Genomic DNA, 16551 nt, shown 5'->3' with positions numbered 1-16551 from the left:
GCCATGCTGCTGCTCCAGTTTCAACTGTTCTGCCTGCGGCTACGGAACCCTGACCTGTTCACCGGACGTGCTTGTTGCACCCTCGACAACTACAATGATTATTATTATTTGACCATGCTGGTCATTTATGAACATTTTAACATCTTGACCATGTTCTGTTATAATATCCACCCGGCACAGCCAGAAGAGGACTGGCCACCCCTCATAGCCTGGTTCCTCTCTAGGTTTCTTCCTAGGTTTTTGGCCTTTCTAGGGAGTTTTTCCTAGGGAGTTTTTCCTAGCCACCGTGCCTCTTTCACATGCATTGCTTGTTGTTTGGGGTTTTAGGCTGGGTTTCTGTACAGCACTTTGAGATTTCAGCTGATATACGAAGGGCTATATAAATAAATTTGATTTGATTTGATTTGAATTCCTCACTATATGATTGGATCCTCCTGCCACCAAATATGCTTGGTTTGGCCCAGTCCTCAGAGGCAGTGGTTTGTGAAGGGAAAAAAGTTGCGTAAGGCTTGTAAGGAGAACGGATCAATAGTTCAACTTTCTCTCTCTCTCCTCTCTCTTCCTAACAAAACCTTTAATTTTGTGAGCTAACTTCTAACAAATAAAGAAGTCAAGTCACATTTAACATGGTAAATTTATAACCACGAATAAGAATTATATAGAAAATTATATTTTTCAAATGGAGAAGGGATAGGTGCGAAAAACAAGTGATAATTGGTAATGGTTATATTGGGCTCGATTTTGTGAGTTCAAAGACTTTGGCAGTATTATAAACTTTGAAACAACTGGTTTCTAGTAGACTACATATTACGAGAAGGACTGTTTCTCTGAACCTCAGGCAGTAGGCTCAAGCAAGCCTGTTTCTCTCCCCAGTCAGAGGCAGCCTGCCTGTCTCACAGCCAACCTATCCAACCAATCCTCCCTATACATGTTCAAGCACCCTAATAATTCCCCTAAGAATACTTCCAGAGCCACCTTTACATTTTATTTCAATTGAGAAAATCTACAAAAGAAATTAGCCCCAGCTAATATTTATTGATACAGATGTGACATTGCACAGCAGTAAGCTGGTTTATTTCTCATGTATAATTTATTTCTTCTTGATTTCAATATGGAAGGGAAACCAGGTACTGGTGTTTGTATGTACTTTCTTGATGAGTTAAAGCTATTCTTATACCACATTTCTGTGTAACATAGCAGCAGTTAATTCAATTGGGGGAGGTAAAGGGGCATGGGGTGTGTGCATAGGATGAAAGGTGGTCAAGTTTCTTAGCACTGATCAAGCTGATGATTAGCACAAATACAGATAGGCATGCTTCAGCCTATATTATATTTATAGCCACTATGCTACATCAGTTGGGCTATGGGTGAAAGGCCTAATGCTTATTGCTAAATAACAAAACCAGCCTGATAACATGGACCAATATGTTGTTAGGCTCATTTTTGGAGGGGAAAATGTTATTTTAATGGTGTCACCATTTTATTTTCATAAAGTTTAGAGTAGAAAAGTCACCAGGGCTGCGTTCAGTCCAAAAAAGAAATGTAATGCAATGTTCAATTAAACAGAAACGGTGCTGTTTTGAACAACCAGTTGAAAAAAGGGGAGGGGTTGGGTTGTGCGTTCAAAATGCACCTCTGCCCTTCAAATATGTCACTCATTGCTTCAAGCTAGAGGTCTTCACGGGTCCAAAATGTTGAATGCATTCCAAAATTGTTCCGTGGCTTGCCCACCTGACCCGATATGCATACAATTTTAAAAACGGAGACCCGTTCCAAATGGTGCTGAGGACAGTCAGACCCGTTCCGAAAAGGAAGTCGAAAAACAGACCTGTGCCGGTTCGGATCCGAGAGACCCGTTCAGATCCAAGAGTAGAAAGAGAGGTATTACTGCACTGTCGGAGCTAGAAACATAAATATTTTGCTGCACCTGCGATTACATCTGCAAAATATGTGTACGCGACCAATAACATTTTATTTTATTTGGATTTGAGAGAGACAAGCAATATTCACCATATTATTCACAGCTACAGTACATGTCCTTAAAAACTTAGATTTAAGAGCAAATGCATCAGGGCATTTCATGCATATAGGCCTATAAAGATAGAGATATGCTGGCACCATGTTTCCAACACCGACATAAATGTCTTTATCCTTTTCAGATAGTCTACTACTGCTATACAGATATATGCGTACAGAAGGTTCATTCGTAGATTTTCGATCCAAATATTTTTTTTTTATAAAGAGAATCATTATATTGTGAGATTAAAGCAGTAACTCTGGTAGGCGTAAAACATTCTTCCTCACCTCAACTGTCGTTTGACTGTCGGAGTCAGTTGGAGCATCGGTGCACACTGCCTTCATAGGCCTGCAGTATCTAAGCCTAATAACAGCCATACCACACCAAGCCCTCACAAAGGGTTTCTTAACTTTATTAGGGTAATATCAAAAATCAGTCAAGCCATTGTTTATAGGGAAAATACAAAAAGGTAATTATATTGTAGCATTAAATTACATTTTGCATCTCGCCCTTTGCTTTTTCCTTTTCATGGTTTAAGTGCAAGTCGCCTATATAGACCGGTAATTATACTATATTGCGGCAAACACTACATTAAGTTGGAACGTAATTTGTCCAAATTAAATGGCTCAACAGAATGAAACAAAACACTTGTTGCATATATTTTTTAAATCGTTTAAACCTTCACAGGAGTTTTGAACAGGCTTGGCCTATGTTGCAGCAATTAACAACAAGGCGAGTGTCTCCCGTATGCCTACCCAAAATAATGCACATAGTATCCTAAAATGTGTGTATGACTCTGTGTGAGTCACAGGAGGTTGGTGGCACCTTAATTGGGGTGGACGGGCGCATGGTAATAACTGTAGCGGAATCAGTGGAACGGTATCAAATACATCAAACACATGGTTTCCAGGTGTTTGACGCCGTTCCATTCGCTCCGGACATTTTTATGAGCCGTTCTCCCTCAGCGGTCTCCTGTGGTGTGAGTGTACTGTACTTACGATGTTCATGAGTGTTAGCAGGTACTTCTGGACGTTTTCCTTGCCGTGGAACTGCACCACAGAGTCGTCCACCCCCAGTAGGACCTCAATGTTGTAGGCTCTTTCTGGACTCTGTCTCCTCTGTCTCTGGGCTCGGGTCTGGTTGATGCTCTGCTCCACACCACGATACAGGGACTCCAGGTCCATCATACTAGGCAGATCAGCACCTAGAGACAACACAAACACAGACAGGGTTAATATCTAAAACACACACACATACACGTGCACACGCGCACCAGCTTGATGTCTGAGACACAGGCAGAAAGCACAAATATGTAGGTATAACTGTTGGTAAATATGTAAATATATCTCTAACAGATTTGACTAATCAACCCAATATTGTAATTCACATCCCAGATTGTGTGGTGGCTAAAAACTCAATAGACTTCAAATCAAATCAAGTCTTATTGGTCACATACACATATTCAGCAGATGTCATTGCAGGTGTATCAAAATGTGTTTCTAGCTCCAACAGTGCAGTAGTATCTAACAGTTCACAACAATACACACTAATCTAAAAGTAAAAGAATGGAATTAAGAAATACATAAATATTAGATTGAGCAATGTCAGAGTGGCATTGACTAAAATACAGTAGAATAGAATACAGTATATACATATGAGATGAGTAAAGCAGAATGTAAACATTATTTAAACATTCATGTGACTAGTGTTCCATTATTAAAGTTGCCAGTGATTTCAAGTCTATGTATATAGAGCAGCAGCCTCTAAGGTGCAGGGTTACGTAATCGGGTGGAAGTCGGCTAGTGATGGCTATTTAACAGTCTGATGGCCTTGAGATAGAAGCTATTTTTCAGTCTCTCGGCCCCAGCTTTGATGCACCTGTACTGATCTCTCCTTCTGGATGATAGCGGGGTGAACAGGCCGTGGCTCAGGTGGTTGATGTCCTTGATGATCTTTTTTGCCTTCCTGTGACATCGGGAGCTGTAGGTGTCCTGGAGGGCAAGTAGTTTGCTCCCGATGATGCATTGGGCAGACCGCACCACCCTCTGGAGAGCCCTGTGGTTGCGGGCGGCGCAGTTGCCATACCAGGCGGTAATACAGCCCGACAGGATGCTCTCAATTGTGCTTCTGTAAAAGTTTGTGAGGGTTTTAGGGGCCACGCCAAATTTCTTCAGTCTCCTGTGGTTGAAGAGGCAATGTTGAGCCTTCTTCACCACACTGTCCGTGTGAGCGGACCATTTCAAATCGTCAGTGATGTGTATGCCGAGGAACTTGAAGCTTAGAACTTCTTAGATACACACACACACATACACATGCAAGTAGCTCTTCACATTGGGTCTAAACACTCTTAGCACTCCTAGGTAAGTCTATGTGTAATTGAGGCTACACACACAGACACACACACACACACACACACACACACACACACACACACACACACACACACACACACACACACACACACACACACACACACACACACACACACACACACACACACACACACACACACACACACACACACACACACACACACACACACACATACAAGTAGCTGTGTGTATCGGGCTGAGATACTGTAGCTGGAGTGGTGTGTTGGGATTCAGGAGAGGATAAATGATGCTGTCTCCAAAGCCAAGGCTGGCTCTCCTCATCCCACCTCTTGACACAAACAGAAACACTGTGACCTCCATGGAACATTATCCGCTAGTTGGGAAGACTGGGAACACCACGGCAATCTGGAGCCACATGTCTCTCTACGGAATCTACAAGCCATGTCCTGTCAGGCTCTGCACGGGGCCACTCTTAGCTGAGGAGTGTGTGTGTTTGTGTGTGTGTGTGTGTTAGAGCGTGTATGTGCGTGGCCTTAGCCTGCAGTTGCCAGGCAGCGCAAACAGGCTGAGGGACGTGGTCTCACAGAGAGAGATGCTTCACTGTGGGGAGCAGTTGCGTGGTCACTGGTTAAGGCCAGTGTTGGAAACTCAAGTATAGTACACTACACTGCACATTTAACATGACAATACTTAGAGTACAGACGTATTCCTCAAGACACTCAATCACCGTTTATTTATTTAGCAGACCCAGAACGCTAGGCCAAATACAGTGAGACTTTGATCCCAATTTAGGTGGTGCTTAGTCCACTGGTGGTGCTTATTCAATGATATTGGTAGCATCTCAATTGGACAGGTATAACTAAGCTACACCAAAAGTATGTGGACAATTGCTCATCAAACATCTCATTCCAAAATCACGGGCATCAATATACAGTTGGTCCCCCCCTTTGCTGCTATAACAACTCTTCTGGGAAGGATTTCCACTGGATCTGGGAATTTGCTTCCATTCAGCCACAAGAGCATTTGTGAGGTCGGGCACTGATGTTGGGCGATTAGGCTTGGCTCGCAGTAGGTGTTCCAATTCATCCCAAAGGTGTTCAATGAGGTTTAAGTCAGGGTCCTATGCAGGCCAGTCAAGCTCTTCCACGCCAATCTCAACAAACCAACTATTGCCACAAAGTTCGAAGTACAGAATCATCTAGAATGTCATTGTATGCTGTAGCGTTAAGATTTCCCTTCACTGGAACTTAAGGGGCCTAGCCCGAACCATGAAAAACAGCCCCAGACCATTATTCCTCCTTCACCAAACTTTACAGTTGGCACTATGCATTGGGGCAGGTAGCATTCTCTTGGCCTCTGCCAAACCCAGATTCATCTGGCGGACTGCCAGATGGTGAAGCACGATTCATCACTCCAGAAAACTTGTTTCCACTGCTCCAGAGTCCAATGGCAGAGAGCTTTACACCACTCCAGCAGACGCTTGACATTGCACTTGGTGATCTTAGGCTTGCACTCGGCCATGGTAACCCATCTCATGAAGCTCCCGACGAACAGCTCTTGTGCTGACGTTGCTTTCAGAGGCAGTTTGGAACTCAGTAGTGAGTGTTACAACCAAGAACAAATGACTTTTACTCGCTACGCGCTTCAGCACTTGGTGGCCCTGTTCTATGAGCTTGTGTGGCCTACCACTCCGTTGTTGCTCTTAGACGTTACCAATTCTGTCAGGCTGTGGGTAACTGGTGCATGGAATCAGGCGCAGGAGAGCAGAGATGAGTGTACAAGGTCATTTATTCCACGAACAGCACCAGTATAAAACAAATACTAAAGGTGCGTGAAATTACCGGTCACTCGTAAATAACAGGCGTAATAACGAACCCGGCAAACAATACCAGCCAACAAGTATTGACCTGAACATTATAAACAAACACGCACACAATCATGGGGGAAACAGAGGGTTAAATAATGTACATGTAATTGGGGAATAGAAACCAGATGTGTAGAAAACAAAGACAAAACAAATGGAAAATGAAAAATGGATCGGCGATGACTAGAAAGCCGGTGACGTCGACCACCGAACGCCGCCTGAACAAGGAGAGGGACCGACTTCGGCGGAAGTCGTGACAAATTCACAATAACATCACTTCAAGCTGACCGTGGCAGCTCTAGCAGGGCAGAAATTTGACGAACTGACTTGTTGGAAAGGTGGCATCCTATGACGGTGCCACGTTGAAAGTCACTGAGCTCTTCAGTAAGGCCATTCTACTGCCAATGTTTGTCTATGGAGATTACATGGGTGTGTGCTAAGTTTTATACACCTGTCAACAACGGGTGTGGCTGAAATAGCGGAATCCACTAATTTTAAGGGGTGTCCCCATTCTTTTATATATACAGTGTATTTTTTTACTCATATAATATTAAGGAAAGAAAACTTGATACAAAGGACAGTGATATTAGGAAGAAGAGACACTAAGCTAACACATATGGAGAGATGCATTAGGGGCCATATTGTTTTTTTTTAACAAACACTATGTTGAACTGTTGGATCCACACTAGTTTAACACATACGATCAGTGTGTTGGCGTATAAAGTGTTGGTAAGAGAAACTACAGAGATGTGAGAGAGAGAGAGAGACAGAGAGAGAAAGAGAGAGAGAGAGGGAGAGAGAGAGAGAGAGAGCTAGGGGGCTTGCTGGGTAGATCTGCCACCTAGTCTCCCGTCTCTCAATTAGCAAGGGGAAGTGATAGAGATAGAAAGAGAGAGAGAACGAGAGAGAGAGAGCGATAGGGGAGAGATATATGGAGAGAGAGAGAGATGGAGGGAGAGAGAGAGAGCGCAAGAGAGCAAGGGGGCTGCTGGGTAGATCTGCCACCTAGTCTCCCGTCTGTCAATTAGCAAGGGGCATCCTTTCCTTCCCGCTCCTCTTATGCAATGTTACCTAGGCAACCGGCTCATGGGTAAAACAACGCGCCGCATGGCTAATATTGTCTGCGGAGTCTGAGGAATAGGATTCAGTAGCAGCTACACATGAGTGACAGAACATGGTGAAAATGTCAGCTTCCTATCTCTAACTAAAGTGGAAGTGTAGGGAAAAACTGCAGGGGAAAAAATGATAATTAAATGTGATATTTTTTCTTAACACCCATGGGTGTAAAATTATTTTTCCAGCAGGTGCCATTGTCTACGCTATCATGTGTCTGTGAGCACACGTGTTGACAATTTCTTACCATCGTTAACGGAATTAGCTCAAATTAAGGCCCCTGTCCTTTTTCTAAAATAACAACAACAAAAAATTACGAGCATGATGTCATAACTACAGCATCTGCTTTTAAAGACAGGTTTAGTTCAGATATTTTTACTTCTGATTACGTAACACAATTGACGGAAAGCAGCTTTTGAACTCTTTCGTCTTTTTTACGAGGATGCCATTCCTTTGGAAAACATGTCCTAAGACTGCAAATTAGGGTGGAAATGATGTAGAGTTTCAATAAAGAAAAAATTGGAAGGAAATAACACCGAAAATATCCCTTGTTAACTCTTGCCCTCTAATGTCGACTTCATTTTCTTCCCCGAAGCCCACAGGTCTATTACAAACAACTCCATCTGTCATTCCTGGGCCTTGAGTAAACTAAGCCTGCCTACTTCCTTAACTTGAATAGCTTTTGAGCAGGTGTCCTAAGAGAAAAAGAAAGAGAGAGAGAGAGATATGTGAAGTCATGATTTATCTCTATAAGACAGCAAGAGAGCGAGAGAGAGAGAAAGAGAAAGCGACGAGGAGAAACCAGAAAGACCTTGAGTGTCACAATTCTGCTTCAGTCTTCTTCACTATATTTATAGCGAGTGTCACAGTCTTGTGGAGAGGCATCAGTGTCTCCCTCCAGAGACTGCCACCAGGTACACAGAAATAAACAACATCTACTCTTCTCACCTACAGTTCTGTAATCAGTCTGTGTTTCACTGTGTCTGGCTCGTCTTGACAATGCTAATAAAATAATTCTGCTTATTTACCAACAGCACTTTCTCTGCATGACTGATACAATGTCCATCTCGTCGTTCTCCTTTTCTTCCCTAATCCTGTTTTCCCTCTTCTCCTCCCTCTCCTCTCCATCTCTCCTAAATCAGATGCAGTGCAGTCAGAATATATTTAAATTCCATGGGTACAGTGACACAAGGCGGGCCATTTACATAAAAAAAGTTGTCATTTAGCAAACACTCTTATCCAGAGCATCTTACTGTAGTGAGTGCATAAATTTTTTTTTTCCTACTGGGCCCCCGTGGGATTTAAACCCGTGTGGTTACCAAATGAGCCACATGGGACCACAATAAAATAAATAAAATATTACCCTTTTTACCTACCCCCCTCTACCTAAACATCCCCCTGCCTCCCCCTCCCTTTTACCAGTGAGACATAAACATATTATTTCACCCTCTCCCCCTAAAGAAGACGCCCCACTGCCTCCCTCCGGTCTCTCCCCTCTCCTCCCCCTAGGACTTCTCATTCAGGTGGAGGAGAGCCGGCCCTTATTAGGAGACAAAGGTACTCTGTCTTTCAACCTTTGCAAATGTCAAGGATGTCTGAGAGAGAGAGAGAGAGAGAGAGAGAGAGAGAGAGAGAGAGAGAGAGAGAGAGAGAGAGAGAGAGAGAGAGAGAGAGAGAGAGAGAGAGTGTGTGTATGTGTGTGTGTGTGTGTGGGGGGGTGTATGTGTGTGTGTGTGTGTGTGTGTGTGTGTGTGTGTGTGTGTGTGTGTGTGTGTGTGTGTGTGTGTGTGTGTGTGTGTGTGTGTGTGTGTGTGTGTGTGTGTGTGTGTGTGTCTCTCTCTTAGTGTGTCTCCACTAGTGTGCATGTGTGCGTATGCGAACAGTAGAGACCTTGATGTCAGACATGTCGAGGTTACTCCAGTGCAAGGTCTCATACCTAGCCAAGTGACTCAAGATTCACTTCGAAATTAGACATCCATTCATGTCCCGAGGACTTCGGGAGATGCCTTCAAAACCCACTACTAGGGGCAACAGTGAGAGCTATTACAAGTAGGCTTGGGCTTTGTTAGGGCGTTGTGGACTGAGATGGTGTTTTAACCCTAACTCAAACCTCTTAACTTAACCAGTCAGAATGAGAGACAGCAGCAGTGCAACCCGAGTTGCATCTGCAGCAGGAGGAGCAAAACATGTTTAAAGTTGACGTTTGGAGCAACTTAGGCATTTAAGGTTTGGAGAAACATGGAAAAACGTTAGAATCTGAAGTCAAATTGTTTAAACCGTGAGATCTTGTTGCTCATACCTAGTGATTTATGTAATCCAGCTCACTGACTCAACAAACAACACACACACAGGCACACAGGTACACACACCTATCCTATCCCTCCCTCCCCCACTCACCCACGCACACACACACACACACGACTACTTTGCTTACAAATGCACACCTTGGCCACATAGCTCAAAGCATGGACACTTTGGCTCCTTGGCGACAGGTTTATGGGTCGTCAAGGTGATGAGTGGCGCGGATCGTTAAATCGGCCGCTAGCATCTGGACATGTAGCAACGCATTGTGAGGTCGCAAAAAATGTCAGTCGCACCTCCACCGAGCGAGCACTCATTAAAATTAAAGACAAGGAACAGAACGCAGTATAAGACGAAGAGGCTCCGATGACACACATATTGAACTCTGATTCACCTTATTTTATAGGTTTCATTATTTAGTCAGTTAATCAGCAATCAAATTTTACAGATTGCAATTCCCAAAGCACAACCCGCAATGTAAATGACTAAAATACGTGAATTAAAACTTGCTTAAATCAATAACTGTTTTAAAAAAGTGTTTTCTTAATGATTCATTTCAATATTCCACCACTAATTTATTTGAATGGGTCCCCGTGGTTAAACAGATCAGTAACTTCCAGGACTTGGCTGGTATTGTTCATTAGATTGGGTGGATTTAGGGGACCAGTACATGATTTAGTGACTTTAGTCCATCACACCTGTTGCTGTAAAATACAACACAAACAATGTGTTCCATTAGTTTTGCGACACTGTGTGCTCTGTGCATCATTAACATGTGTTCATCTGACCTTAGTGAGCTTTCTCCGAAGATGAGACAGGTACCAGTGAGATAGAGAGCAAGGAGACATAGAGGCCTGTACGGCCACATCATTATGTAACTGTCTGGATCTAGTTCAGGCCCTGTCTGTGTGATGGGGAGGATTCTGCAGCCAGGCCGCTTAAGATCCACTGCGAAATTCGACATCCGTCCATGTAAGCAGGATGTCGGGAGATTACTTCAAAACCGACAACTAGGGGCAACGGTCAGCGCTATTACCATCAAGTAGGATTGGGATTTTCTAGGGCGTTGTGCATGGGGATGGCGGATGGGCGTATGCCGCAAGCTCCAGCTCAGAGGCTCGGGTGTTCAATCCCAGTACTCGGAACTAGTTTTGTATTTGTTTGTTTTAACCCTATCCCAAACCTTAACCCTTAACTTAACCATTCAGAATTAATGTCTAACCTTAACCTTGGAGTGGTTTTTGTTTTAACACTACTCCAAACCTCAACACTTAACTTAACCATTCGTAATGAATGCCTAAACTTAACCTTTGAAATGTTACGTTTATGGACAAACGTCGGATTCTGCAGAGAGACTGTGAGAGCTTGTTGCATTCTGTGCTATAGCTTTCTGCTTTCAGAGTCCTGCTACATTGCCATGTCACACCTGTGTGTGTGTGTGTGTGTGTGTGTGTGTGTGTGTGTGTGTGTGTGTGTGTGTGTGTGTGTGTGTGTGTGTGTGTGGGTGGGTGTGGGTGTGTTACTGTGCTAAGGCTGACGATAATATGATCCAATCACTGCATTTTAGCCTGATTTGTTTAGCTAACTCTCTCTACGGCTATTAAACTGAATATGAGTGTGTAATAGACAGACCTAGAGGATAAGTTGAAGAGATAGGACTACTCACACGCATCACAATAATGCCACAATCTTCCCTGTTGAGCACTACATTAACCATCAAGACTATCATTGTCTATTATAAGGAGACACAATATACAGAGAAATCCAAGAGTTCTCCAACCACACTGCCTTAGCATCCTATATAGTAAAGCCTGAGCTATTTAGTTCTACCAAGTTAACAAACATACGTACGTACGCGCACACACACACACACACACACACACACACACACACACACACACACACACACACACACACACACACACACATGTGCACACACAGGGTGGCAGGTAGCCTAGTGGTTAGAGCGTTGCCAGTAACTGAAAGGTTGCTGGTTCGAATACCTGAGCTGTAAAGGTGAAAAATCTGTCAATGTGTCCTTGAGCAAGGCACTTAACCCTAACTTGCTCTGGGGACGTCTTGCTACAACGTGCACACACACACACGCCTTGCTGATATCAAGCTTTTCTGACTCTCATCGAGCTTGATTTAGGGTTAGGTCTCCACGAAGGAAAGATTTCTAAAGGATTGTCTCTTTCTCCTATGAAATAAAAGGCTGGAGAAACATTTCCTCCAGGCAGGGAGAGAGGGAAGGAAGGCAGTGAAGGAAGACACTACTTCCTGCTGCTCGCCCCCACACTAGAGATGGGAGAATAATCCCACCACTTTCTACAGCCAGACGGATCCATCTCTCACAGGTCACCATCAAATTCTTCGCCCACGGTTCCACCATGCGTGTGTATGTGTTCACGTCACTGAAAGGGGGCAGTACAGTTTCTGCTACACAGGCAGGTGAATAGGGAGGAGAGGTAAGTGTGAGTGTGTGCGTCTGTTTATGTGTATTCATGTGTATTCATGTGTATACAGCATCTGGCACCTAGCCGCACCCCTCCTCACCCCTAGAGACACCTGCCCCCACCCTTTTTGACCTGCAGGTCACAAGTCGTCAGACACACATGCACACGCAAACAATAAAGCCCATTGAATTGAGAGAGAGAGAGAGAGAGAGAGAGAGAGAGAGAGAGAGAGAGAGAGAGAGAGAGAGAGAGAGAGAGAGAGAGAGAGAGAGAGAGAGAGAGAGAGAGAGAGAGAGAGAGAGAGAGAGAGAGACGACCATTCTTCCTTCTGCAAGGGCCGTTACAGTTCAGAGCTATGGATTCTGCATGTCCTTCCATTTCACTGGCAACTGATCTAGTCACCTTCCACACACTGACAGGTGACAGAATACAGAAAGGCTCTTCACTTTATCTCTCCATAGCAGAGCTGTCTCCTTTGCTCTCCTGTCTATTGTTACTGTTTCAATTTAACTCAAGATTGCTGATACGGAGACACAATGAGAGGTCAGAGATGGTTGGGTGTTGATCAGTATGGTGTCATAACACACACACGCACTCTCCTCACGGATGCCCCAACGCAGGAACACACACAGACACAAACAGGCACGCACACACGCAGACACAAACACGCACACATGAATGCACAGGCTCACGCACTCGCGTACATGCACGCACACGCACACACAGACAGTGAGAATCCTTGCATAATCAATCAACAAGTCTGAAATGTCCACGTTCAGCAACAACTGACGTTCACAACAATTCACAGCAAACACAAACATCAGATGGACACTCGTCAACAACACAACGCACACACGCATATACACACAGAGTGAGAATTGTTACTTAACCAATGAACAAGTCTGAAACGTACAAACTCGACGTACGGCCAGACCAGAAAAATGTCTCAACATCACAGAGAACTCTTCTCTCTTCTATTCTCTCCTCCTCTCTTCATTTCCTCACTTCATTACGTGTTCCTTTAGAAGCTTCATGGGGGGAGAGATATGAAGAATGATAGAGAGCGACAGAGAGAGAGAGAGAGAGAGAGAGAGAGAGAGAGAGAGAGAGAGAGAAAGAAAGGAAGAGAGGATCCCATCCAGAGGTGTGATACAATATGTATGCAAATGGTCTCTCCTCTCTCTCCAGCCCTCCCATACAGAGAGAGACACACACACCGTATTGCCATAGGGATGGAGAATAGGCTTTTCTACTTATGATTTATGAAAGCCCATAAGCCATGATACACTCATGATCTAGTCTAACCCAGCTACCCAACGGACACATTACAGTAGTTTAATGGAGATTGTATTTTAATCAAGATGAATGTTTGTTTTCCAAAACAATTATGATGAATCTGCTGAAGAATACTCATTAGAATTGGATTATAACAGTTGGAATAAAATAAAAGTGTTTGGGCTTTTGTTATTGGCATTATTTCACCGCAAAGATAATTATCACTCCAAGTACAACAACCTTTTGTTTTAAACATCAAGATTTAGAGGCAGCCAAAGCAGAATTAATAAAGTGCTATCTGTGTGGCCAATTGGCAGTGTTTCATAACTGAGTCCTTCATAGCAATTATCAATTAAAAACAATGAAATACAACATTCATCATTCTCAATCATACCGCCCTGAACAGGGAACAGTGCCAGAGTCAAACTAATAGATCTGTAATCAAAACCTATAATGAACCATCTGTTGAGGTCAGGGCTCTGTGCACGCCAGTCAAATTCTTCCACACTGATCTCGACAAACCATTTCTGTATGGACCTCGCTTTGTGCACGGGGGCATTGTCATGCTGGAACAGGAAAGGGCCTTCCTCAAACTGTTGCCACAAAGTTGGAAGCACAGATTCATCTAGATTGGCATTTTATTTTGTAGCGTTAAGATCTCCCTTCACTGGAACTAAGGGGCCTAGCCCTGAACTATGACAAATAGCCCCAGACCATTATTCCTCCTCCACCAAACTTTACAGTTGGCACTATGCATTCCGGTACGTAACATTTTCCTGGCCTCCGCCAAACCCAGATTCATCTGGCGGACTGCCAGATGGTGAAGCACGAATCATCACTCCAGAAAACGCGTTTCCACTGCTCCAGAGTCCAATGGCGGTGAGCTTTACACCACTCCAGCCAACGCTTAGCCCTGCGCATGGTGAGCTTAGGCTTGTGTGCAGGTGCTTGGCCATGGAAACCCATTTCATGAAGCTCCCAACGAACAGTTCTTGTGCTGACGTTGCTTCCAGAGGCAGTTTGGAACTCGTAGTGAGTGTTGCAACTGAGGACAGACGATTTGTACGTGCTACACACTTCAGCACCCGGCGGTCCCATTCTGTGAGCTTGTGTGGCGTACCACTTTGCGGCTGAGGCGTTGTTGCTCCTAGACATTTCCACATTACAATAACAGCACTTACAATTGACCAGGGCAGCTCTAGCAGGGCAGACATTTGATGATTTTACTTGTTGGAAAGGTTGCATCCTATACATTTTAATTGACAATTTTTTTTATATGAACTGTAACTCAGTAAAATCATTGAAACTGTTGCATGTAGCATTTATATTTTGGTTCAGTACAGTTACAAGATGCCCAAATAAAAAACATTTGTTGAATGAACATATGAGACAATTTAAGTTGACTGAATTTTTGCCTACTTTTTCTCAAGTTGGAGCTAAGTTTGGGACAACAAAAAATGTTCATTCAACCGAAAATTTGAGTAAACGAAAAAAAAAAAGGCTGTGGAACCAGTGACTTAATAATATTTAGTTAAAGCAACTCAAGAAAAGAATGACAGTGTGTGCACGCCTGCTAACGTGCACGTGTGGCTGGTTGGTTTACAGTACATAGCTACCTTTCTTCTCCCTTCTATGAGTTTATAACCTCTACTTCTGCCTCCAACCTATTCATTCCAAACCCCAACCCTCCCCTCCCCATCCACTGATACATCACACACTTTCCCTTCTTTGAGCTTCTCTCTTTCCTTCTCTTTATTCACGTTTTGTTTAGTCTGATGTTTTCTTTTGACTCCTGTTTTGTTGTTTTTCTTTTTCATTTCTATAATTGTAAAGTGACTTTGGGTCCTTGAAAAGTGATAGACTGTATAAGTCCCATGTATTATTATTATTATTATTCCTCCTATAATCTATTCCTGGCTCGCCCGACATTCTGACCCTCTTCCCTGAAAGAGAGAGAGTAGAGCTGGGGATTCCGTTGGGAACGCTGATGGTTCCAGGTTCCATTGGGGAGCAGCATGGTTAATCAATGAGCTGTCTTCCGTTCCAGGGTAATAGTATGTAACAGTATACTCCAGCAGGGAGCAGAGCACAGCTAATATCTCTTCCCCTGTCTCTCTGTCCTCATGAAGCACACCACTGTAATATCATCAGCAGGCCAGATGTTCACAGAACATTAGAATACTCTACTGTAGAAGACAGCACCTGAAGGCTGGATTCACACAAAGCGATAAAGTTCATTCCAAAGCATCAAGCGGTTCACACTTTCTGGCAATGTTAACTCTAGAAATGTAATTATTCATACAACACGCAGAATAAAAACCACAGTAAACATACAAACGTAATAATGAACTAACTGTATGTAAATTAAACAATCAACTCCTTAATGCCGTGAACTTAACACATATAAACAATTGGCAGTATCAGCAGCTGTTGGGGATGCATGGTAACTGTAGGCAAACTGTGTATTGGATTCAGAGGAGGAGAGAGCAGGGGAGGAGATGGAGGGGAAGAGAGGGGAGGAGAAGAGAGGATGGGAAAAAGAGGGACATTTCCTAGGCCAAATTCAATAAAATACTTATTAAAGGGAAATATTCCCCACCTTTTCTAATTTGGCTCTGACACTAAACACTGTTTCATTCTCCTTGGTCCACCGCACACCTAATACCCACTAATCCTCATTCACAGAATGAGGGAGGGAGAGAGAGAGACAGAGGAGGAGGAGGGGGAGAGGAAGAGAGGGAAGGAGGGAGAGAGGGAAGACAAGAGAGAGAGGGAGGGAGGTAGAAGGAGGGATGGAGGGAGAGAGGGAGACGGCAAGATAGAGAACTACATCAATCCCAAATGTGAGAAGTCAAAGGTCGGGTCAGACTATGATGCAGATTTTAATGAGAACATTGAGATTTACAGTAAATCATTATGAGCTTCCAGTTAAGAGGGGAGGGTCCTCAGTTCCTCCTCAACCTCCCACCCCACACACCCCATCCCGAATACGCACAGGAATGCACGCACACACGCATACACCACTGTGTGTGTAGTTAGTGTAGTTCAGCCACTGTGGAGGAGAATAGGCTGGGTTTCTGTACAGCACTTTGATATATCTTCTGATGTAAGAAGGGATATATAAATCAATTTAATTTGATTTGATTTGACCAAGAGTTGGCAATCCCCTGCAGAGTTCATTGGAAAAGTTCA

At 43.7% G+C, this 16551-nt stretch overlaps 1 protein-coding gene across 2 annotated transcripts in view; it reads right to left on the bottom strand.

The window, feature by feature from the left end:
* Nucleotides 1-16551, bottom strand: part of LOC115174484 (A disintegrin and metalloproteinase with thrombospondin motifs 2) — a 190802-nt gene that overhangs the window by 54325 nt on the left and 119926 nt on the right. For both annotated transcript variants that reach the window (XM_029733045.1, XM_029733055.1), the window contains exon 4: nt 3016-3221. In XM_029733045.1, the coding sequence (XP_029588905.1) occupies nt 3016-3221 (206 nt within the window). The remainder of the gene's footprint in view (nt 1-3015; nt 3222-16551) is intronic.

The sequence above is a fragment of the Salmo trutta genome, chromosome 3 (assembly GCF_901001165.1).
Source record: "Salmo trutta chromosome 3, fSalTru1.1, whole genome shotgun sequence".
NCBI classification, from domain to species: domain Eukaryota; kingdom Metazoa; phylum Chordata; class Actinopteri; order Salmoniformes; family Salmonidae; genus Salmo; species Salmo trutta.
Note: the sequence above shows the minus strand (reverse complement) of the source record. Positions and strands in the feature narration are given on the sequence as shown.